At 40.7% G+C, this 23,866-nt stretch overlaps 1 protein-coding gene across 3 annotated transcripts in view; it reads right to left on the bottom strand.

Annotated features, from left to right (window-relative positions):
- rerea (arginine-glutamic acid dipeptide (RE) repeats a) overlaps positions 1-23,866 on the bottom strand; it is a 615,654-nt gene that overhangs the window by 207,306 nt on the left and 384,482 nt on the right. For all 3 annotated transcript variants that reach the window (XM_073032278.1, XM_073032279.1, XM_073032280.1), the window contains exon 7: positions 5,747-5,795. In XM_073032278.1, coding sequence (XP_072888379.1) covers positions 5,747-5,795 — 49 coding nt within the window. The remainder of the gene's footprint in view (positions 1-5,746; positions 5,796-23,866) is intronic.

Raw genomic sequence — 23,866 nt, 5'->3', positions numbered from 1 at the left:
GGCGGCCGTGGCTGACGAGGGAAGTAAAGGGCAGTATAAAAATAAAAGAGAAGAAGTATAACATAGCAAAGATGAGCGGGAAACCGGAGGACTGGGAAGCTTTTAAAGAGCAACAGAAGATAACAAAAAAGGCATTACGCCAAGAAAAAATGAGGTACGAAGGTAAACTAGCCAGAATATAAAGGAAGATAGTAAAAGCTTCTTTAGGTATGTGAATAGCAAAAAAATAGTTAAGACCAAAATTGGGCCATTGAAGACAGAAACGGGTGAATTTATTATGGGGAACAAGGAAATGGCAGATGAGTTGAACAGGTACTTTGGATCTGTCTTCACTAGGGAAGACACAAACAATCTCCCAGATGTAATTGTGGCCAAAGGAACTAGGGTAAAGGATGAACTGAAGGAAATTCATATTAGGCAAGAAATGGTGTTGGATAGACTGTTGAGTCTGAAGACTGATAAGTCCCTGGGACCTGATGGTCTGCATCCCAGGGTACTTAAAGAAGTGGCTCTAGAAATCGTGGACGCATTGGTAATCATTTTCCAATGTTCTATAGATTCAGGAATAGTTCCTGCTGATTGGAGGGTGGCTAATGTTGTCCCACTTTTCAAGAAAGGAGGGAGAGAGAAAACAGGGAATTATAGACCAGTTAGCCTGACGTCAGTGGTGGGAAAGATGCTGGAGTCAATTATAAAAGAGGAAATTACGACACATTTGGATAGCAGTAGAAGGATCAGTCCGAGTTAGCATGGATTTATGAAGGGAAAATCATGCTTGACTAATCTTCTGGAGTTTTTTGAGGATGTAACTATGAAAATGGACAAGGGAGAGCCAGTGGATGTAGTGTACCTGGACTTCCAGAAAACTTTTGATAAAGTCCCACATAGGAGATTAGTGGGCAAAATTAGGGCACATGGTATTGGGGGCAGAGTACTGACATGGATTGAAAATTGGCTGGCTGACAGGAAACAAAGAGTAGTGATTAACGGGTCCCTTTCGGAATGGCAGGCTGTGACACCAATGGGGTACCGCAAGGTTCGGTGCTGGGACCGCAGCTCTTCACAACATACATTAATGATTTAGATGAAGGGATTAAAAGTAACATTAGCAAATTTGCCGATGACACAAAGCTGGGTGGCAGTGTGAAATGTCAAGAGGATGTTATGAGAATGCAGGGTGACTTGGACAGGTTGGGTGAGTGGGCAAATGTATGGCAGATGCAGTTTAATGTGGGTAAATGTGAGGTTATCCACTTTGGTGGCAAGAACAGGAAGGTAGATTACTATCTAAATGGAGTCAAGTTAGGAAAAGGGGAAGTACAACGAGATCTAGGTGTTCTTGTACATCAGTCAATGAAAGCAAGCATGCAGGTACAGCAGGCAGTGAAGAAAGCTAATGGCATGCTGGCTTTTATAACAAGAAAAATTGAGTATAGGAGTAAAGAGGTCCTTCTGCAGCTGTACAGGGCGCTGGTGAGACCACACCTGGAGTATTGTGTGCAGTTTTGGTCTCCAAATTTGAGGAAGGACATTCTTGCTATTGAGGGAGTGCAGCGCAGGTTCACAAAGTTAATTCCCGGAATGGCGGGACTGTCATATGTTGAAAGATTGGAGCGATTGGGCTTGTATACACTGGAATTTAGAAGGATGAGAGGGGATCTGATTGAAACATATAAGATTATTAAGCGATTGGACACACTGGAGGCAGGAAGCATGTTCCTGCTGATGGGTGAGTCCAGAACTAGAGGCCACAGTTTAAGAATAAGGGGTAGGCCATTTAGAACAGAGATGCAGAAAAACTTTTTCACCCAGAGAGTGGTGGATATGTGGAATGCTCTGCCCCAGAAGGCAGTGGAGGCCAAGTCTCTGGATGCAGTCAAGAGAGAGTTAGATAGAGCTCTTATAGATAGCAGGGTCAAGGGATATGGGGAGAGGGCAGGAACAGGGTACTGATTGTGTATGATCAGCCATGATCACAGTGAATGGTGGTGCTGGCTAGAAGGGCCGAATGGCCTACTCCTGCACCTACTATTGTCTATATTAAAACTGGAGATACAGATCTTTCTTACTATCAATCACTTCCTCACTAGGAAGTAAACTATCTGGAAGTGAACCCTCAAGAAATCCAACACTAACAATAACATTAAAGAACCCATAATATGAAGATAACTAACTTATACTGTTATAACATTAAATATTATACTGTCTTACATAAACATGCACCTCACACTTTATGCCAACTTGTCAATCTTTAGACCCTGCCACTCAGGGACATGAACTAATATTATTTTGTGACTGTATGTGCTGGATTGTAACTATATGCGCTGTCTGTGACTATATGTACTGTATTTTGCACCTTGGTCCCAGAGGAACGATCTTTCGTTTAACTATATATATGTGTATGGTTGAATGACAATAAACTTAAACTTGGACTTGAATTTAAGAAACTAAAAGTCAAGGTAATGGATGGATGACCTCCCAGCTCCTGAGAAGGTTGCTGAACCTGAAGTGAATTCCAGCGGACAGTTCTTGGTCATACTTTTTGAATAGACAGTACAATTGATTTCCTTGTTATTAAAGTTACATCAAGATTCAAGTTTATTTGTCACATGCACACTGAAACATATAGTCAAATAATATCACAAACACGAGGAAATATGTCCAACATATAATTCTCCGTAACTTACGCCACCTCCAATGGGATCCCACTACCAAGCACATCTTTCCCTCCCCCCCTTTCTGCTTTCTGCAGGGATCGCTCCCTACGCGACTCCCTTGTCCATTTGTCCCCCACCCCATCCCTTCCCACCGATCTCCCTCCTGGCACTTATCCTTGTAAGCAGAACAAGTGCTACACCTGCCCTTACACTTCTTCCCTCACTACCATTCAGGGCCCCAGACAGTCCTTCCAGGTGAGGCCACACTTCATCTGTGAGTCAGCTGCTGTGATATACTGCGTCCGGTGCTCCCAGTGCGGCCTTCTATATATTGGTGAAACCCGACGCAGACTGGGAGACTGCTGAACACCTATGCTCTGTCCGCCAGAGAAAGCAGGATCTCCCAGTGGCCACACATTTTAATTCCATGTCCCATTCCCATTCTGATATGTCTATCCATGGCCTCCTCTACTGTCAAGATGAAGGTTGACAGGTTGGAGGAACAACACCTGATATTCCGTCTAGGTAGCCTCCAACCTGATGGCATGAACATTGATTTCTCTAACTTCCGTTAATGCCCCTCCTCCCCTTCTTACCCCATCCCTTATTTATTTATTTCTCTCTCTCTCTCTCCCCCCCCCCCCCTCTCTGCCCCTCTCACAATCACTCCTTGCCTGTTCTCCATCTCTCTCTGGTGCTCCCCTCCCCCTTTCTTTCTCCCTAGGCCTCCCGTCCCATGATCCTTTCCCTTCTCCAGCTGTGTATCTCTTTTGCCAATCAACATTCCAGCTCTTAGCTTCATCCCACCCCCTCCTGTCTTCTCCTATCATTTCGGATCTCCCTCTCCCCCTCCCACTTTCAAATCTCTTACTATCTTTTCTTTCAGGTAGTCCTGATGAAGGGTCTCGGCCCAAAATGTCGACTGTACTTCTTCCTATAGATGCTGCCTGGTCTGCTGTGTTCCACCAGCATTTTGTGTGTGTTGGCCAAATAATATCATTTGCTTTAACAACCAATGCACCCGAGGTTGTGCTGTGGACAGCCCACAAGTGTCGCCACACATTCCGGTGCCAACACACACCAGCAAACCTTTGACAGTCATATGAAGGAGAGAAGTTCCCATCTTATCTAAACATATGCTATAAATAATTCATTGAGCAGTTTATATGGGTAAAGCAAAAACACAACTAGAACAAACAAGGGGCAAAAACATTGGTACTGAATGCTGTTGAACCAACAAATTTGAGCTTTCAATTAATTAAGTGGTATAGTATTTTGAACATTTTCGATGGCCATTACTATTCTTTATAAGGCCATAAGATATAGGAGCCAGGAGCAGATTAAGGCCACTCAGTCCATCGAGTCTGGTCTGCCATTCCATCATGGTTGATCCATTTCGCTCTAACCCTGGGGTTCATGTACCCCTCAGTTAATGGTAGAGGTCCATGGCATAAAAAAAAAGGTTGGGATCCCCTGTTCTAACCATATACTCCTGCCTTCTCCCCATAACCTTTCAAGCCATGACTTATCAAGAATCTATGAACCTTAAATACATCCAATGGCCTGGTCACCATAGCTGCCTATTGCAATGAATTCCACAGATTCACCCTCTGGCTAAAGAAATTCCTCATCTTTGTTCTAAATGGACCTCCCTCTATTCTGAGATTGTGCCCTCTGGTCCTAGACTCTCCAACAATAGGTAACATCCTCTCCACATGCACTCGATCTAGACATTTCAACATTTGATAGGTTTCAATGAGATCCCCCCTGATTCTTCTAAATTTCAGTGAGTATGTCTCAGAGCCATCAAACACTCCTCAGATGATAAGCCTTTCATTCCCAAATCATTTTCATGAACTGCCTGTGAACCCTCTCCATGTCAGCACATCCTTTCTTAGATAAGGGGCCCAAAACTGCTCACAATTTTCCAAGTCCAGTCTGATAATCGTCTTATAAAGAAACTTCAGCATTACATCCTTACTTTTATATACCAGTCCTCTCAAACTGAATGCTAACATTGCATTTGTCTTTGTTTGGTATTTAAAAGCTTCCCAATCCTCTAACGTCTCACTAATTTTTACTCTGTTATAGAACAGTACAGTACAGGAACAGGCCCTTCAGCCCACAATGTTATGCCTTCACTTTTGCTTTCATGTTGGCTTTCACTTTCTTTATCATTCACTGTTGCCTCATCCTCCCTTTAAAATACCTCTTCATCTTTGTCAGCCACGAACGGGAGAGAAAAGTTAAACAAGTGCCACAATAGGCAATCTGGTTCAAGCCAAATTGATTTTTTTAAACAAGTTTGTAAAGTGCAAAACATGGCCTTTCAGAATGCTTCAAAGTGGCATGCAACTAATACATCAAGTGAGCACACTGAAAGTGAGGGTAACAGAACATCAAAACTAACTGTAATTAAAACGTTCACTTCTGGTTGCCTTATTGTCGGAAGGATGTGGCAGTTTTAGAGAAGGTGCAGAGGAGATTCATTAGGATGCTGCTGGATATTATTAGGATATGTTTTCTTTTTAGAGTGAAGGAGGACAATCCAACAATAAGGCCCCATAAAGTCAACATGGATGAGAGATGACTTGATATAGGTGTACAAGATGATAAGAGGCACAGATTGAGTGGATAGCAAGAGATATTTTTCTAGGGCAAAAATGGTTAATACAAGAGGGCGTGATTTTAAGTTTACTGGAATAAAGTATAGTGAGGATGTCAGGGGTAAGTGTTTTATACAGATTGGTGGGTGCCTGAAACACCCTGCAAGGGGTGGTGGCAAAAGCAGATAAATTAGGGGTATTTAAGAAACTCTTAGGCACATAGATGATTAGAAAATGGAAGGCTATGTGGAGGGTAGAGCTAGATCGATCTTAGAATAGGTTAAAGGGTCAGTACAACATTGTGAGCCAAAGTGCCTGCGCTGTGCTGTAATGTTTTATGTTTTAAAGCGAAACCTCATATTTGTTCAAAGAACATAACAAAGTGTGCTATCTTCCTGCTTTTACGGATGTAGCTTTTTGAAAAGGTTAGTTACAGGCAGTAAAAGCAAAATAATAAGGCTTCATGACTTTGATCTTTCCTACCTGATGGCTAGGTCCCACACGGATTTCTCCCTGGGTGCTGTTCAGCCTTCTGTAAGAGACAATTATGGTGTGAAAAGCTGAAGTGACAATTACACACAGAGAAACAAACTTCATACTTCGTTTTATCTTCAATATGCTCCAATAATTCACATTTAGTTTCTGCACAAATAGTAGCAAAGTGAGCAGTTGATGCGTTTCTACTGTGTTGGCTGGGGTGGGAAGGTTGATCAAGACATTAGATTGATCCTCTCATCCATTAGCATTATAACTGTTAAGTTCTTGAACAGAAGTCATTATTTCATGTGTTAAGCGGATAAGATGATGCTTTAACATTTCATATTCAATTACTTATCATATGTACAATACTGTGCAAAAGTCTCTGGCCCATTATGTATGGCTAGGGTGCCCAAGACTTCTACAAGGTATGGTAGTCATTTTATGTATTGCACTGTACTGCTGCTGCAGCAAAAACAACAAATTCCATGACATAAATGAATGATGATAATGCTGATTCTGAAATGGGTCTCTATTGTGGACTGAGAGTGGGAAGGGGACAGGAGAGGGGAATCACGGTTGGGAAAAGGGGAAGGGACAGGAAGGGAGTGGGAAGCACCGGAGAGACATTCTGTAATGATAAATAAATCAATTGTTTGGAACCAAATGACCTTGCCCGGTGTCTCAGGGTTGGGTGGGTCTGTGCTCCCACCCCGGTACTCCTTCTCTACAACCTGTCTCACACCACTCTCTGGCCATTCCCAACATCCTTCGCTCCCATCAGATTTACAAACTCACTCTCCACTCCAGATTGACGAATACAATACTCTGCTAAAGTGTTAGACATCCCAGCTATATACATGTATCTAAGACTTTTGCACAGTACTGTACATTGAAACATACGATGAATTGCGTTATTTATGTCAGCAACCAACATACCCAAAGGTGTACTGGAGTAGCCCGCAAGTGTTGCCACACATCCCAGCACCAACACAGCACGCCCACAATGCTTGGCAGAACAAACAACAAAATAACAACAGCAAAACAAGCACCTTGTTTGAACTGGTTGCATCACCATCTGATATGAAGGGGCCATTGCACAGGATCAGAAAAAACTACAGAACATTGTAAACTCAGACAGCTCCAGCATGGGCACCAGTCTTTCTAGCATCAAGGATACTTTCAAAAGGCTATGCCTCAAGAAGGTGGCATCCATCATTAAGAACCCCCATCATCCAAGACATGCCCTCTTCTCACTGCTACCAACAAGGAGATGGCAGGAACAGCTTCTCCCCCTCTGCCATCAGATTTCTGAATGGACCATCATCCCATGAACATTACCTCAATATTTTTGCTCTCTTATTGCACTACTTACTTCCTATATTTCTGACTGTAATTTATACTTTATAATTACTGCACTGTACTGTTGCTCCAAAACAACAAATTTCACAACATATGCCAGTGATTTTAAACCTGATTCTGATTCCCTTTCCCTCATCTCAACCACACCCACATACAGCAACAAGTCTTCCAATCCGAGGACATAGCTCCGGCCCACTGGACTTGCAGACTTGTAGTCCGAGTCTAACGTTTCACATAACCACAGTCCCTCAGTATTAAGCCACATTTTGTCCTTGAGTGTTTTAGATGGAGTTTGAAACCATGACATTCCACACAGAAGCAGATCAACAGCGAACACAATTACAAATAAACCTTGTAAAATCTCTTGAAAATTCTATTTACACAGCAGCATTTCTAAAGCTTTGCCCCTATTTTCCTCAGAATAACTGCTGGAGATCTCTGTTTCAAGTCTATTTACAATATACCGAAGATGATCATTGGACAGATACTCAGTTTGATGTTGAAAGTAATCAGTTTCTCTTTCATGGAAAATATTAGACAAATGCCTACAGCAATTTAAATTTTCCACATACATTTTATCAAAGTTTGCTTCAGAAAATTTAAGATATCTTACAGGATGGAGCAGACTTCTTTTTATATACTAATTAATTTCCTGCAAAACCGTTTATGGCAAGTCAATGATCAAGTGCTACACCTGCCCCTACACCTCCTCCCTCACTACCATTCAGGGCCCCAAACAATCCTTCTAGGTGAGGCAACACTTCACATCGCATCTGTCAGGGTTATATAGTGTTCCGGTGCTCCTGGAGTGACCTCCTGCATATCGGTCAGACCCAATTTAGGATGGAAGACCGCTTCACCCAGCACCTACACTCCGTCTGCCAGAAAAAGTGGGATCTCCCAGTGGCCACCCACTTTAATTCCACTTCCCATTCCGACATGTCAGTCCAAAGCCTCTACCGTTGCAATTCTTATATTCTTTCTGGGTAGCCTCCAACCTGATGGCACAAACATCGATTTCTCAAGCCTCCAGTAATGCACCCCCACCCACCTTTCACCATTCCCTATTTCCTTTTCCTGCTCTCACCTATCTTCTTACCTGCCCATCATCTCCCTCTGGTGCTCCTCCCCCTCTTCTTTCTTCCTATCGTATCAGATCTCCCCTTTTCCAGCTTTGTATCACTTTCACCAATCAGCTTCCCAGCTCTTAACTTTACCTCTCCCCAAACTCCCCCCCACCCCCACTCCCGGTTTACCAGAGTGGAGGAGTGTTTCTTCCTCCACTTCCCCCACCTTTTTACTCTGACTCCTCAGCCTTTTCTCTCCTGATGAAGGGTCTCAGCCTGAAACATCATCTGTGCTCCTTTCCATATATGCTGCCTGGCCTGCAGAGTTCCTCCAGCATTCTGTGTGTGATGCATGTAGTAATCTAAATCATATTTATTTATTTAGAGATACAGTGTGGAACAGGCTCTTCCTGCCTGCCACGCCATGCCACCCAGCAACCCACTTATTTAACCCTAGCCTAATCACAGGATAATTTACAAATACCATTTAACATCTTAACTGGTACATCTTTGGACTGTGGGAGGAAAATGGAACACCCAGAGAAAACCCACGTGCACACGGAAGAACAAGTAAACTTACTTTCAGAAGACACCAAAACTGAACTCTGAACACCCACATCCCAAGCTACAATAGGGCTGTGCTAACCGCTACTTTACCGTGGTACCTATAATTTCCCTCAAGTGGAATCATGTTCCTTCGGGCCTAAAACAAGAGATTCTGCAAAAGCTAGAAAATCAGAGCACACAAATTGCTGGAGGAATTCTACAGTTCAGACTGCATCACAGGAGAGGAATAAAGAGCTTAGGGTTTTGGGCCTAAGCTCTTCATCAGGACCAAAAGTTCATTTTTCTTCAGAAAAATAAGGCTTGGGTTTAATCAAAGTATTGATCATAAAGGTTTCTAAATCAGTCAATGTATACAGAATGGCTGAATACACTTGAGTGTTGAACACCCTCCCAAGCCCTATTGGAAATTGTTGTTATGTCACATGCTGCAGGTCATATGTGCAGGACAACAGCATTCGGTCGCTTTAAGAACGTGTTGCTTCCAAAAACTGAATATTAGTAATGTGATCACTGAGTTCGAGTATGATATTCTCTGAATTGGTGGGTCCTCTGGTGGCTGTAGAGGCTGATCTGGCATCTGCATATTCTGGTGCAGTGTGGACAAGAGAATGTGGTGACTCAGTTGTTCAGTCTCTCCTTACACAGCTGCCGTTTGTTCTCGGTGGCACAACGGAGGTTGTTCTTATGTAGCGCAGCTCCCTCTTGAACAGATCTCCTCTAGGTGTATCTACTGAATGCCATCTCTTCCCAGCTTTTAGATGTCATGTTGAATATCTTCAGGCTGATTTTGATGTTATTTTTAGAGTTTTTTTTAACTCACAAGGGACTCACTGACCTTTCTTCAACTGGGAGTAAAGGATCTGTTTGGGAAACACGAGTTAGGCATCTGGATAACATGACCTATTGGCGATGGCGTTGCTTTGTCATGATGGCCTCCTCCAGTATTCTGGTGTTAGTATGTCTGTCCTTCCAGCTGATATGATCATTGGATAATGGTTTCTGTAAGAAGTTGTACATTCTCTTCGTGATTGTGTGGGTTTCCTCCCACAATCCAAAGATGCATGGTTAGGGTCAGAGAGAGCACACAAACTCCTTACAGACAGCAGTGGCAATCAAACACCAATCAGTGATTGTGCAAACTGCTATGCTACTGTGCCTCCATTTTTATCATTATGACACTCCACAACAGGAAGATAAGGCCACCATCCTGAACTCCAAGCCTCTCCTTCTGTGGCTCATTATATTTCATAACCATCTCTTAAGTTTCTTGGGATATACTAGCATGCTAAAGTTGTTAAATTGATAAATTTCTTGCTGATCTCCCCTTATGAGGGGCACAGTTGCTAAAAGTATTTCTATTTTAAATAAAGAAAGAGTTAAAACTGAATATTAATGCATGGAGATTCCTTGATTTCTCATATATTCACATTTTCATGAGATGTCTGTTTTCTTTAAACGAGGGATTCTGGACTGGCTCAGAATGTTAAAAGGCAAGCAGGAAACTGGGCACACAAGTGGTTGATCCAACAAAGATGGTAACTATAGCAACACCAATTTAATTTTTTTTTGGTTCCAGAGCTGCAACGGATTAAAGAAAATGACAAGATGTTCGCCTTCAAAGTGCACTGTTGCTATGGTTACACTGCAGATTTCATGTTACAACAAGCCCAGTAGTGCCCAGAATTTCCAAGCTTCTATTTGCGTCTGTGGAGTAATGCTCTCCCAGTAGGACTGCATTTAGCATTGTCTCGGATTGTTTGTTGAAAACTAGTCATCTTCACAGAATTTGGGATTGGAGACCTAATTTTTTGTCTAAATAAAAGGGAACACTTTAAATGCGCAGAAGCATATTCAAAGAATCTGATTTGCTAGAACAGCCGTAACTATAAGCAATCCACATAGACCTCCCTTAAAAAATAGCATTTTCAAATATCTGTTAAGGAATGAGAATTTTTATTTAGTATCTGCAAAAAAAAAGCTTTTTATCAGGGAGGAAAGACAGTGATTTTTCAGTATCACAAGGACTAGTTTTGAAGGAAATATTAATGACACGTGTATTTTCAAGAATTTATGTTTAGTTTACTATAAATCCTGTTGTATTTCTTTTTTCTGTAAATGCCTGCAAGTAAATGAATTTAAGGGTCATATATTGCAACATAATGTACTTAAGTAATAAATTTTACTTTAACTTTGGATTGTTTCAGATAGAACATAGGCAGGTAATTTACAAATAATTCTCATTAAAACTGAAAGTGTTTCACATTGAACTATTTGCAAAGTGACAGCAACTCAACTGCCATTTTACACTTGTAATGTGCTACAAACAAGATCATTGTAACATCCATTTGCTTTGCCTATATAAATTGAAGGAGAAATGACTACTGGTACATCAGGAAATCTCCTAGCCTTTCTTAAAATGCCAGAGCATTCTTAACAGCAAAAAGACAAGGTCAATTTAATAATGGACATACTCATATTTTTTAACAGTACACACAGCTTTCAAATACTAGTCTAGAACATTATTTCACTCTTCCCAGCCAAATCCAAATCATTGGCAAAGTGTCAATGGAGAAAAAATTAAGAAATAACCCTCTAAAGATGAGAAACCCTCAAGACCATGTTAATAAACAAAAACAACTCTGACTCTTACATTTATGAATATTAATCTCCAATTATTTATTGGCTTGCATGGTAAGTTTATCCATTTTAAATCTCAAAAATAAATGTATTCTAGATAAATATGTGCAAAGCACACACATGGATGGAAAAGATGGAAGGACATCAACTAAAACAATTTTTGAGCAATGTATCTGCTTCTTTTTTAATTTTTTCATTCATCTTGTTTATGCATTACTCTTGCATCTTTGACTATCTTGATCTCTCTTAGGTAATTCCTGCTAAATACCATTTCATTATTTGCCCCCTTTTCTTTAGATAGCTCATTTTCTGAGCTTGCAGTTTTTGTTTCCTACATCATCATTCCTTTCTACCTCACCACCTGGAACACGACAAATAACTTAATGCAAGAATCGGATTGAGGTGCAGACAACTATTTGTGATGTGTTACAACAATTAACATCCATAGGTCTGCAGAAAATGATGGCTAGACTGGAAAGACGGAGTCTATTCAGATTTGCAGAGCAGGGACAAAGGCTTAGAAGTAATCAAAGGCAACTGTAATCCTGGTCTTCTCTGCTGACTGGTCACCATACTGTTGAGCAATGATGATCATCAGGAACTAAGGGAAATGAATTGAAGAAAAATTACTGGTGAGTTTAGGGCTAAATGTGGCTAAACCAATAGTCTAAAGCGTAAATGGGAAGTATGTGTATATATACGGGGGAGGGACTAAAGAAAGTAGCACCGTGGATGCAGAAGCATGAAGCATAACAAGATGGGAATGGAGCAAATCGGTAAACCTCGGCTGAAAAAAATCACGAAAAGCTTGTGCTGCTGCCAGCAAACGACTGCCATTATAGTTAGGAAGCAGTGAGGTACCACTGAAACAACCAACAGTCTCTTTAAAATTATGACTATCATAAGGGTAAACCAGTCGTCACTGGATAGAAGAATGGACACTGTGTACAGTCTTAAGATTGCTGCATACAACAATCTACTGAAGTGATTCCACAACCCATGGACTCACTTTCAAGCACTCTAAACTCCGGTCCGCATTATTTTTTAATTATTAAAATGTTATTTATTTATTTATTTGTATTTGCACGATTTGTCTTTTGCACACTAGTTGTCATTCTCTGTGTAGCTTTTCATTGATTCTGTTGTATTTCTGTGTTCTATTGTGAATACCTGTAAGAAAATAAATCTCAGGGTAATATACGGTGATGTTTACTGTAGGTACCTTGACAATAAATTTATTTTGAACTTTGGTTAATGCTCTCTAAAGTTCTCTGAAAACATTTGAGAATGTATAAGCAAGGTCTTGTATTGGTCCTGATAAGGACTTCAGCGAAGAACTGGATACTCAGTCCACTGCTTTACTCTCTCCACACTCATAACTGCGTGGCCATCAACAGTTATAACACTATTAGAAAAATCGCCAATGGCACAAATGTTATTAGCAGAATCTGAGATAGCAAGGAATAGGCATTTATGAGAGAGATAGATAAGCTGGTTAAGTGGTGTTGCAGTAACAAACTTGAACTCAGCATCAGTAAAACCAAGGAATTGATTGTGGACTTCAGGGGAAAAACACATCAATCTTCATCAAGGGGTTAAGAGTGGAAAGGGTGAGCAGTTTCAAGTTTGTGGGATCTTGAAGACCTGCACTGAGCCCAACAAATTGATGCAATCATGAATAAGGCATACCAGGGGCTGTAACTCATTAGAAGTTTAAGGCATTTTGCCATCTCAAATTTCTAAAGATGTACCATGGAGAACATTTTGACTGGTTGATCAGCACCTGGTATGGAGGCTCCTATCCAAAAGAGACTGCAGAGGGATACAGACTCAGCCAGCTCCACTATGAGCACAACCCTCCCCACCATCCACAATATCTTCAAAAGGTGCTTCCTGAAGAAGGCAGCATCCATCATTAAGGACCCTCACCAACCAGGACATGCCCTCTTCTCATTATCACCATCAGAGAGATGGCACAGGAGCCTGACAATCCACATTCAACGCTTTAGGAACAGCTTCTCCCCCTTGGCCACCTGACTTCTGAGCAATCCATGAACCCGTAAACACTACATTACTATTCCTCTTTTGCACTATGTATTTTTTAATTGTTACATGGCATTGTGCTGCTGTAAGGTAAACATCGACTTTCACGACATATGTCAGTGATAATAAACCTGATTCTGATTATATTCTGGTTTCAGACTTCACCTGTCTGTTAGAAGGCGGCTTTCAATAAACTTGTAAGGAGAAAGGAAGATGGAAATCAAACATGGAACAGAGACATTAGTTTTGCTTTGAAAATCTTTTTAAATGGATTACATTCTTTAAGCACAAGCTTGTTTTTGATCTACTTTCTTCTTTCTGGAGATGACGTTCAGGAGCTGATCATGAGTTTTCCCTGTTATGTTAAGAAATACGACACCCTACTGCAGAAGAATCTGCATAAAAGCCATGGAAACCATATAATAAAGTAGAAATTGCGAGTCACGACATCCTGCACATGTTGTAACACAATATGACTTGAATAAATGCCTCAAAGATAATGGCAGAATTTTTCACAAGCTTTTTCTTGCATTATTAAAGGATTCAGAGTTCTTGCATTTTATCCATTCCCTATATTTTGTCCATGGCTGTTTCCAACTATATTGCTAGTTGACTTGCAGAGCTGTCCTGTTACAGAGTGAAATAAAAAAAACTATAATTAAAAATTCAATGGATCTGCAGCATGATTCATAAAAAGAAAGTAGTGCTGCAGTCTGCGTCAGATAGTGCAAAGACAGCTGTATTTGGAAATGGATGGATTTTCTCTTAAAAATTTGTAGCAGTTTGCAGTTTAGAAGCTATGAAAATCACTTTCCAAATGAGGAATAGAGAAACATCACTAATATTAATGTGGCACCACCTTTGATTCAGCCAACAACAGTAGTGTCATCAGCAAACTTAAGTATGCCATTGGAACTGTACTTAGTGCCAGAGTCGTTAAGTATAAAACTAGTAGAGCAGGGGCTACAGCCTTGTGGCACACCTCTGCTGATGGTAATTGTGGAGGAGATATTGTTGCCAATCCGAACTGACTGGGGTTAAAGTGAGGAAATTGAGAATCCAATTGCTTAAGGAGGTATTGAGGCCTAGGCCTCGGAGCTTATTGATTACTTTTGAGGCAATGATACTGTTGAAGTTTCAAGGGGATGATAATGTTGACCTGGACCTGGACCAGGACCATAGTGCTCCATACCACTCCCATCCCTGTACTTACCCAAACATTGAAATCAAACTTGTATCCACCACTTCCACTGGCAGCTCATTCCACACTTGTACCACCCTCTGAGTGGAGAAGTTCCCCCTTAAACATTTCACATTTCACCCTAAACCCATGACCTCTGGTTCTAGTCTTACCCAAACTCACTGGAAAGACTCACATTATCAAAGCTAGGATAGCATCAATAAAAGAAGCAAGTCAACTAAAACTGTTAGCAAAATATTTTAGCTTTTCCCAAAACAAATTGCAAAGGAATAATAAAAAAAAGTCTTAAAATCTCTTTGGTTAAGTTACATCATAAGACATAGGAGCAAATTAGGTCATTTGACCTATCAAGTCTGCTCCACCATTTCATCATGACTGATCTATTACCACTCTCAACCTCATTCTCCTAGCTTCTCTCCATAACCACTGACAACCTTAATAATTGACAACCTATCAACCTCTGCCTTAGATATTCTGAAAGATTTGGCCTCCGCTGCCTTCCAAGGCAATGAATTCCACAGATTCTCCTCTCTCTAGCTAAAGAAATTCCTCCTCACCTCTTTTCTAAATGGCAATCATCATCTAATAGATATACTTTTCAGCTGTGATCATTGCAGTGTAGCCTGTGACTTCCCTTTTAAGAATTTACTTTAAAATCAACTTATTTATTGCTTATTTATTTATTGTCTGGTATGGGGGAAGGGGTTACTGTACAGAATACTAGCGTCCGTAGTATCTAAGACATCTTCAAGGAGCAGTGCTTCAGAAAGGCAGTGCCCACTACTAAGGACCCCCATCGCCCAGGACATGCCCTCTTCTCATGGTTACCATCAGGGAGGGGGTACAGGAGCCAGAAGGCACACACTCAATGATTCAGGAACAGTTTCTTCCTCTCTGCCATCCAATTTCGAAATAGACATTGAACCCTTGAACACTAGCTCACTTTTTAAAAAAAAATTATCTTAAAAAAAATTATCAAGTTAGATATAGCCCTTGTGGCTAAAGGGATCAGGGGGTATGGAGAGAAAGCAGGTACAGGGTTCTGAGTTGGATGATCAGCCATGATCATACTGAATGGCGGTGCAGGCTCGAAGGGCCGAATGGCCTACTCCTGCACCTATTTTCTATGTTTCAATGTTTCTATCTCTGTTTTGCACTATTTTTAATCAACTATTTAATGTACATATATATATATATATATATACTTACTATAATTGATTTACTTATTTTTCTCTTTCTATATTGTCAGGTATTGCATTAAACTGCCGCTGCTAAGTTAACAAATGCCACGGCACGTGGCAGTGGTATTAAACCTGATTCTGATTATTATTATTATTTCCATTTTTCTTTTGTATTTGCACAATTTGTTGTAATTTGCAGATTGATTGATTATCCTGGTGGGTGCAGGTTTTCATTGATTCTCTTATATTTCTTGGATTTACCGTGTATGCCCACAAGAAAACAAACCTCAGGGTTGTATGTTGTTTGTTGTTGAGTGCTGTTGAGTCATTGTTGACTCATGCTGACCCTATGGATAGTATAGTTGCCCGTAGGGCTTTCACGGCAACATATGGAAGTAGGTTGCTAGGCCTTTCTCCGCGCAGATACTGCTGTTGCCCGGGTTGGGATCCAGCTGTATTTGAACTCAGGACCATCTGCCTCGAAGTCCAGTGCTGATGCCACTACACTGCCACGGTGACGTATATGTACTTTGATAATAATAAATTAACAATGAACTTTGAATTTTGACTAAATGATCTGGTGCTTTCATGATTTCCAGGGGGATTTAGCAAGCTAGACTCTTGAGAGCGCAGGTACAGCCAGGGCCGTCAATATTGGGGGTGGACGCTGCATCGAGGCCTGATAATGGAAGAAGGTCCTGTGGTCAGTTCTATTACTCAATGTCAATTAAAGAATTGACCGAGATTTAAATCATTGAGGATGCCTGCTTCTGACTGATGCCTTTCTCTTCCCGCTACTACTGTCGGGCGGAAGGCACAGGAGTTTTGAGTCTCATGGTGTCAGGTTCAGCAGCAATTGTTACCTTGCAACCGTCAGACCCCTGGGCTGGCTTCATTCGCTTCAGCGCTGACTGCGCTCCACAGCTGTGGACTCAGTTTCAGGGACTCTGCAGTTCGTGCTCCATGTGTTTTTGTTTACTTTCTTTTATTGTTTGCATGATTTGTGCTCTTTTGCAAAATGGATTTTGCTGGTCTTGTGAGTGCTTTTTAGTGAATTATATTGTGTTACTTTATTTTAAGTGCCTACAGAAAGATGAGTCTCAAGATTGAATATGATATACATACTTTGATTATAAATTTGAACTTTGTCCTCTGATTCTAGACTCCCCCCACCCCCAGAAATATCCTCTCCCCATCCACTCTGTCTAGGTTTCTCAATATTCAAAAGGTTTCACTGAGATCACCTCATTCTTCTAAAATCTTGCAAGTACAGGCCCAGAATCAAATGCTCCTCAAACATTAACCCTGGCATTCCTGGTATCATTCCTGTGAACCTCCTCTGGACCCTCTCCAATACCAGCACATCCTTTCTTAGATCAGAAGCCCAAATCTGCTCACAATCTTCCAAGTGTGGCCTGACCAACAGCTTATAAAGCCTCAGCATTACATCCTTGAACTTGTATTGTAGCCCTCTCAAACTGAATGCTAACATTGCCTTCCTTACCAACGACACAACCTGCAAGTTAACCTTTAGGGAATCCTGTATGAGGACTCCCAAGTCCCTTTGCATCTCTGATTTCTAAATTTGCTCCCCATTTAGAAAACGCTTTTATTTCTTCTACCAAACATTATAACCATATACTTCCCTACACTATATTCCATTTGTCACTTCTTTGTCCATTCTCCTAATCTGCCGAAGTCCTTCTGCAGTCTCCCTGCTTCCTCAACACTACCTGCCCTTCACCTGTCTTCACAGCATCTACAAACTTGGCCACAAAGCTATCAATTTTGTCATCTAAATCACTGACAACTAATGTATAAAGAAGCAGTCCCCCAACACTGAACCCTTTGGAACACCACTTGTCCCTGGTAGCCAACCAGAAAAGGCCCTCTTTGTTTCCACTCTTTGCCTCCTTCTGTTCAGCCAATCTGCTTTCCATACTAGTATTTTTCCTGCAATACCACGGCCTCTAATTTTGTTTAACAGCCTCATGTGTGGCACCTTGTCATGAAAATCCAAGTACACCACATCCACCAATGCTGCTTTGTATACTGCTTGTTATTTCCTCAAAAGAATTCCAACAGATTTGTCAGGCTAGATTTCCCCTTTAGAAAATCATAGTGAATTTGGCCTATTTATGTGCTTCCAGAACCCTGAAACCTCATCCTTAATAATGGACTCTAATATCTTTCCAACTACTGAAGTCAGGCTGGCTGGTCTAGAATTTCCCTTCTTCTGCCTCCCTCCCTGCTTAAAGAGTGAAGTGGTATTTGCAATTTTCCAGTCTTCCAGAACCATGCCAGAATTTAGTGATTTTTGAAAGATCATTATGAATGCCTCCCCAATCTGTTTAGTAGCCTCATGTGTCACACCTCATCAAAGGCCTTCTGAAAATCCAAGTAAGCAACATCCACTGACTCTCCTTTCTCTACCCTGTCATGCAATGTTTTATTTAGAAGATTCATTATATATAGCAAACATCTGATTTTATCAAATAAACCTATGGAAATTCTTTACTATGAAATGCCATCATATTAGAGGTCAGAAGGCTGATGCAACAAGGACTGATTTGAAACCACAACAATCATTCCACATGTACAAATAAACTGTCACATCTGGTAGACAACTTTGTGCTTGCACGCTTATTGTACCCATTTGCTAGTACACTGTAGAATAATGCAGGAGCAGAGAGAAATACCCTCTGCACTAACATTTAAAATAAAAGCTCTGTTCTGCTTACAAACTTTCTAACATACTGCATCTTGAGTCATACGCAATGCAGTGGTGAGCCTTAGCAGTGGGCTCCCTGAGGAGGTTTTACACAGTTGTATTCAGCAGCAGGTTCTGGAATTGGTGCAAAATAAAAATAATCACCTTAACTCCAAAGGCAGCACAACTTCTCTGACAGAGTTTGTTATCTCCTATTTCTTACATTAAAAAGAATTGACCATATTGCAAAAATAGAACACTATTATATAATATAATGTCGATAAAATTCATAAAATTTCATTAAATTGCCTTCTGCTTGTTCTGGCTCACGTCTAGTACTTATATAACCAATGTCTAGTACTTTTGAACTATCTTAATGAACTAGTGATTTCACGATCCTCTAAAGCACTTGGAGGACTTAACTTTCAAGCATGCATATATGGCATCTTTAAGCGGACAAAGGTTCACCACCATGACCAAAAGAGAGAGAAGAAAGGGGGCTCCAAGCCAGGCTGAAACACAGAGGAATAAAAGTTTCTTTATCCATCATGGTAATAGCAAATGTACAATTGCTGGATAACAAAACTGAGGACCTAAGGACAAGATGACTGTATCAGAGGGAAATGAGGGATTGCTGTATTCTGTGTTTCATAGAGACACAGCTCACTCCACACATGTTGGTAAGAAGGCTTCTCATTACACAGGACAGACTGGACTTCAGAGGTGAAGGAGGCAAAAGGTAGAAGTCTGTGTTTCATGATAAAGTCTTTGTCGTGCTTGGACGCAGCGGTCTTATCACACTCTTGTTACTCTGACCTGGAACATCCAACGATTAAGTGCTGACCTTTCTACCTATCAAAAGAGTTCTCCTCCATGACACTGACCACAGTTTACATACCAGGAAAAGATGATGTTCATCGGGCACTTACGACATTGAAGGCTGCCATCACAAACAAGAAACAGTCCACCCTGACGCACTTCAGATCATAACTGGGGACTTTAATCAGGCTTGTTTGAAGAAATCTCTGCCCAATTACCATCAGCATATTCCCTCGCTGATCCAGCCCAGAAGTGTTACCTGTGCCAATCAACTGGTTGGAGTATCACTGATACCTTTAACCTCTCACTTAGGCAGTGTGATTGAAGCCTTCAAGAAGGATTCACTTTTAACAATGTCTGAGAAGAAGGTGGTAACTGCCTCAATGACTATCATCCAGTAGCATTTACATCCTGTGAAGTGCTTTGAGTGGTTGGAGATGAAACACATCAACTTCTGCCTGAGAAGCGACTTGGATCTACTCTAATTTGCCTAAGAGAGCAGCAGGTCCACAGTAGATACCATTTCATTGGTTCCTTACTAAACCCTGGAACGTCTGGACAGTAAAGATGCATACATCAGGATGCTCTTTATCGACTACAGCTCAGCATTCAATATTTTCTTTCCCTCTGAACTAGGCCTTAAAACTTCCTTGTGCAATTGGATCCTTGATTTCCTCACTTGCAGACCCCACTCAGTTCAGATTGGCAACATCATCTCCTCCACGACCTCCATCAGCACAGATGCACAAGGTTGTGTGCTTAGCCCCCTGCTCTACTTGCTTTATATTTATGACTTTAAGGCTAAGAATGGCTCAGGTGCCATATTTAAGTTTGCTGAAGGTATCACTATCCTAGGCAAAATCAAAGGTGATGACGAATTAGTATATAGGAGCTTGAAAATCTGGGTCAGTGGTGCTACAACAACCTCTCACTCAATGTCAGCAAGACCAAGGAGCTGATTATTGACTTCAGGAGGAAACAGGAGGTCCACAAATTAATCCTCATCAGGGGATCAGAAGTCTTCAACTTTAAATTCCTCAAGGTTATCATTTCAGAGCATCTATCTTGAGCCCAGTAATTGCAATGATGAAGGAAGCACGTTAGTACCTCTGCTTCCTGAATTGTTTGTGAACTTTCAGAATGACAAACTTCTGTAGATGTGTAGTGGAGAGTACTGTTTATTGACTGATTGCATCACAGCTTGTTATGGAAACACTGATGTCCCTGAATGGAAGTTCTTACAAAAAAGTAGTGTATATGGCCCAGTTTCTCACAGGTAAAGCCCTCCCCATCATTGAAGACATCTATACAATTTAAGCACCAAGCCAGATTGAAAAGATTAAGGTGTTGAGGACAAGAGCGGAAGATGAATTAGCTCACTTCTCTATATTAGCCAAACTCCCCCACCTGAGCCTGGCCTGTCTGCCTGGGTTTGACCAGTATCCTCTCTTCTCACTGTTACCATCAAGCAGCTGGTGCAGGACTCAACAACAACTTGTGTTTACGTGTCAATTTTAACGAGTAAAATGCCTGAATTCCAATGCTTCAGGTTAAGGCAGTACAAGAGATCAAGCAGTGAGCCATAGTGAGGCATATGAGGCCTAGTGAGATCTAGGCCTCATATGGAGCCAGTGATCATTAATGGAGAATGTGTGGAGCAGGTTAAGACCTACAAGTATCTGGGAGTACAGTTAGACGAGAAGCTAGACTGGACTGCCAACACAGATGCCTTGTGCAGGAAGGCACAGAGTCGACTGTACTTCCTTAGAAGGTTGGCATCATTCAATGTCTGTAGTGAGATGCTGAAGATGTTCTATAGGTCAGTTGTGGAGAGCGCCCTCTTCTTTGTGGTGGCGTGTTGGGGAGGAAGCATTAAGAAGAGGGACGCCTCACGTCTTAATAAGCTGGTAAGGAAGGCGGGCTCTGTCGTGGGCAAAGTACTGGAGAGTTTAACATCGGTAGCTGAACGAAGGGCACTGAGTAGGCTACGGTCAATTATGGATAACTCTGAACATCCTCTACATAGCACCATCCAGAGACAGAGAAGCAGTTTCAGCGACAGGTTACTATCGATGCAATGCTCCTCAGACAGGATGAAGAGGTCAATACTTCCCAATGCCATTAGGCTTTACAATTCTACCGCCAGGACTTAAGAACTTTTTAAAAGCTATTATTAATGCTTTTTGAGATAGTGATTTAGATGCATATCATATTTTTTACTGAGTTAAGTATTGTATGTAATTAGTTTTGCTACAACAAGTGTATGGGACATTGGAAAAAAGTTGAATTTCCCCATGGGGATGAATAAAGTATCTATCCATCTATCTATCTACCTGGATCCCCCTTCTTTAAGGAATACAAACATAAGTATACAGTCAGTAACAAGGGGAGCATCAGAAGACAGTCTGATGAACTGCTCATTATATTCAGGAATTCCTCCAGACAAATCTGCACTCTGTCAGTATTCACCAGCTACATAGAATATAGAACAGTTCAGTACAGGACAGTTCCTTCCATGTACCAGGTCTATGTTGACCGTGAAGCTGGTCTAAACTAACCTTGGTCTATATCCCTCTACTCCTCACCATTTATGTGCCTGAAATCCTGTTAATTCTTTTGACTGTTTCTGCCTCTAGTCAAAACTGAACAAGGACGAGGATGTCTCTTTAGAATAAAGATGAAGAGGAATTACTTCAGATAGAGGGTGATGGATCTGTGGAGTTTACTGCCACAGACGACTGTGGAGGCCAAGTCATTGGGTATATTTAAAGTGGAATTTGATAGGTTCTTGATTAGTGAGTGTGTCAAAGGTTATAGGGAATCAGGCTGGGGGAGGGAAGATAATAAATCAGCCATGCTGGGATGGTGGAGGAGATTCAATGCACTGAATAGCTCTTACCCTCCAACAACAGGTTTCTGAATGGATAATGAACCCAAGAATACTATCTCAATATTTCCCCTCTCTTTTATGCACTACTTATTTATTTTCATATATATGTATTGAAATTTATATTTTAACTATTATATATTGCAATGTTCTGCTGCCACAAAATAACAAATTTCATGTCAAATGCCAGTGATACTGAACTTTATTCTGATTTAATTCTGTTCCTATGTCTTTTAGACTATGGTCTTGTGGTCTAAAAAAATAGGATGATGTAATTATTTAAATATTTCTCTTTTTTTAATCTGTTATTATGAACAGATATAATTTAATTGGTAGTTTTTAAAACCTTTTTTGACCTTTTATATATACTTTCTTGTACTCTGTATTCTATATAGAAACTAATAATAATATTGCAAAGAGAAATATTTCTTTTTGTTTAGTGAGATTAGAGTGTTGTCACTTAATTAACAGAATAGATTAAAAGATAACTGTTCCAATACTAAAAGTATGTAACTAAAAAATCATATTTACCGAAGGATTTATATAGTTTTACAATTAATTTGGCTTGTATTCCAGTATATCTCACATGAAGTCAAGGCAACAATGACACCGTTGAAAGTTTCAGATATAGTAGGCACACAAAAATATGAAGGTTTACAGAGAACATCACAAACTTAATCAAAACATTAAATAAACCTTAAGTGTTTTTCCTTGCAACTGTAAACCTTGTGATTTTATCATTAGTGAAGAACCAATTGCGATGCATTCTTTATAATCATCAGTTCTTCAGCTTAGCTAAAAGGATGTCAACACTAACCACATAATAACCTTACACTATACATCAGAGAGAAACAGAATGGGTTGAATAGTAGCTCAAAATAAATTAGCAAAAATATAAACAAAGTAACTTTGGAACTCCAGCCAATATAAGTTAATATCCAGCAATTATAGAAATCAGAATCCAGTGGCACTAATACAAAAAACATAATCAAGGAATAAAAACAAAATAATATTTAATGGTTCATTGGCCTTGCATTACCATGTTTGTCTTCCTCCCCAAAACAACAGGCTATTATTTGCAACACACACAAAATGTTGGAGGAACTCAGCAGGTCAGGCAGCAACTATGGAGGGGAATAAACAGTCGATGTTTTGGACCTTGACAGTCCTGATGAAGGGTCTCAGACTGAAACTTCGACTACTTATTCACTTTGATAGATGCTGCCTGACCTGCTGAGTTCTCCTACAATCTGTGTATGTTGCTATAGATTTCCAGCATCTGCAGAATCTCTTGTGCTTAGACTATCATTTTTTTTAAGAAGTTGACTGATTATGTACCCCAAAGCCACCTACACTTTACAAACAGATAATACTTGCCACTTCCACTCTTGGACCATGAGCTGTGCACTCAATGGCACTTTATTAGGTATAGGATTGAAATCTTGTGTGGCCTTTTGCTCCTGTAGCTCAGTGATCCACAACCACCAGGCCGCAGACCGGTACCAAGCCACAAAGCATGTGCTACCGGGCCGCGAGGAAACAATATGATTTGGCGATATGAAACTATATGAATCAGCTGCACCTTTCCTCATTCCCTGTCACGCCCACTGTTGAATTTGAACGCACAGGAGGTCATCAGACGCCTAAACGCA

Source organism: Hemitrygon akajei, chromosome 29, assembly GCF_048418815.1.
Source record: "Hemitrygon akajei chromosome 29, sHemAka1.3, whole genome shotgun sequence".
Taxonomy (NCBI): domain Eukaryota; kingdom Metazoa; phylum Chordata; class Chondrichthyes; order Myliobatiformes; family Dasyatidae; genus Hemitrygon; species Hemitrygon akajei.
The sequence above is the reverse complement of the archived record's forward strand: the minus strand, read 5'-3'. Positions and strand labels throughout refer to the sequence as shown.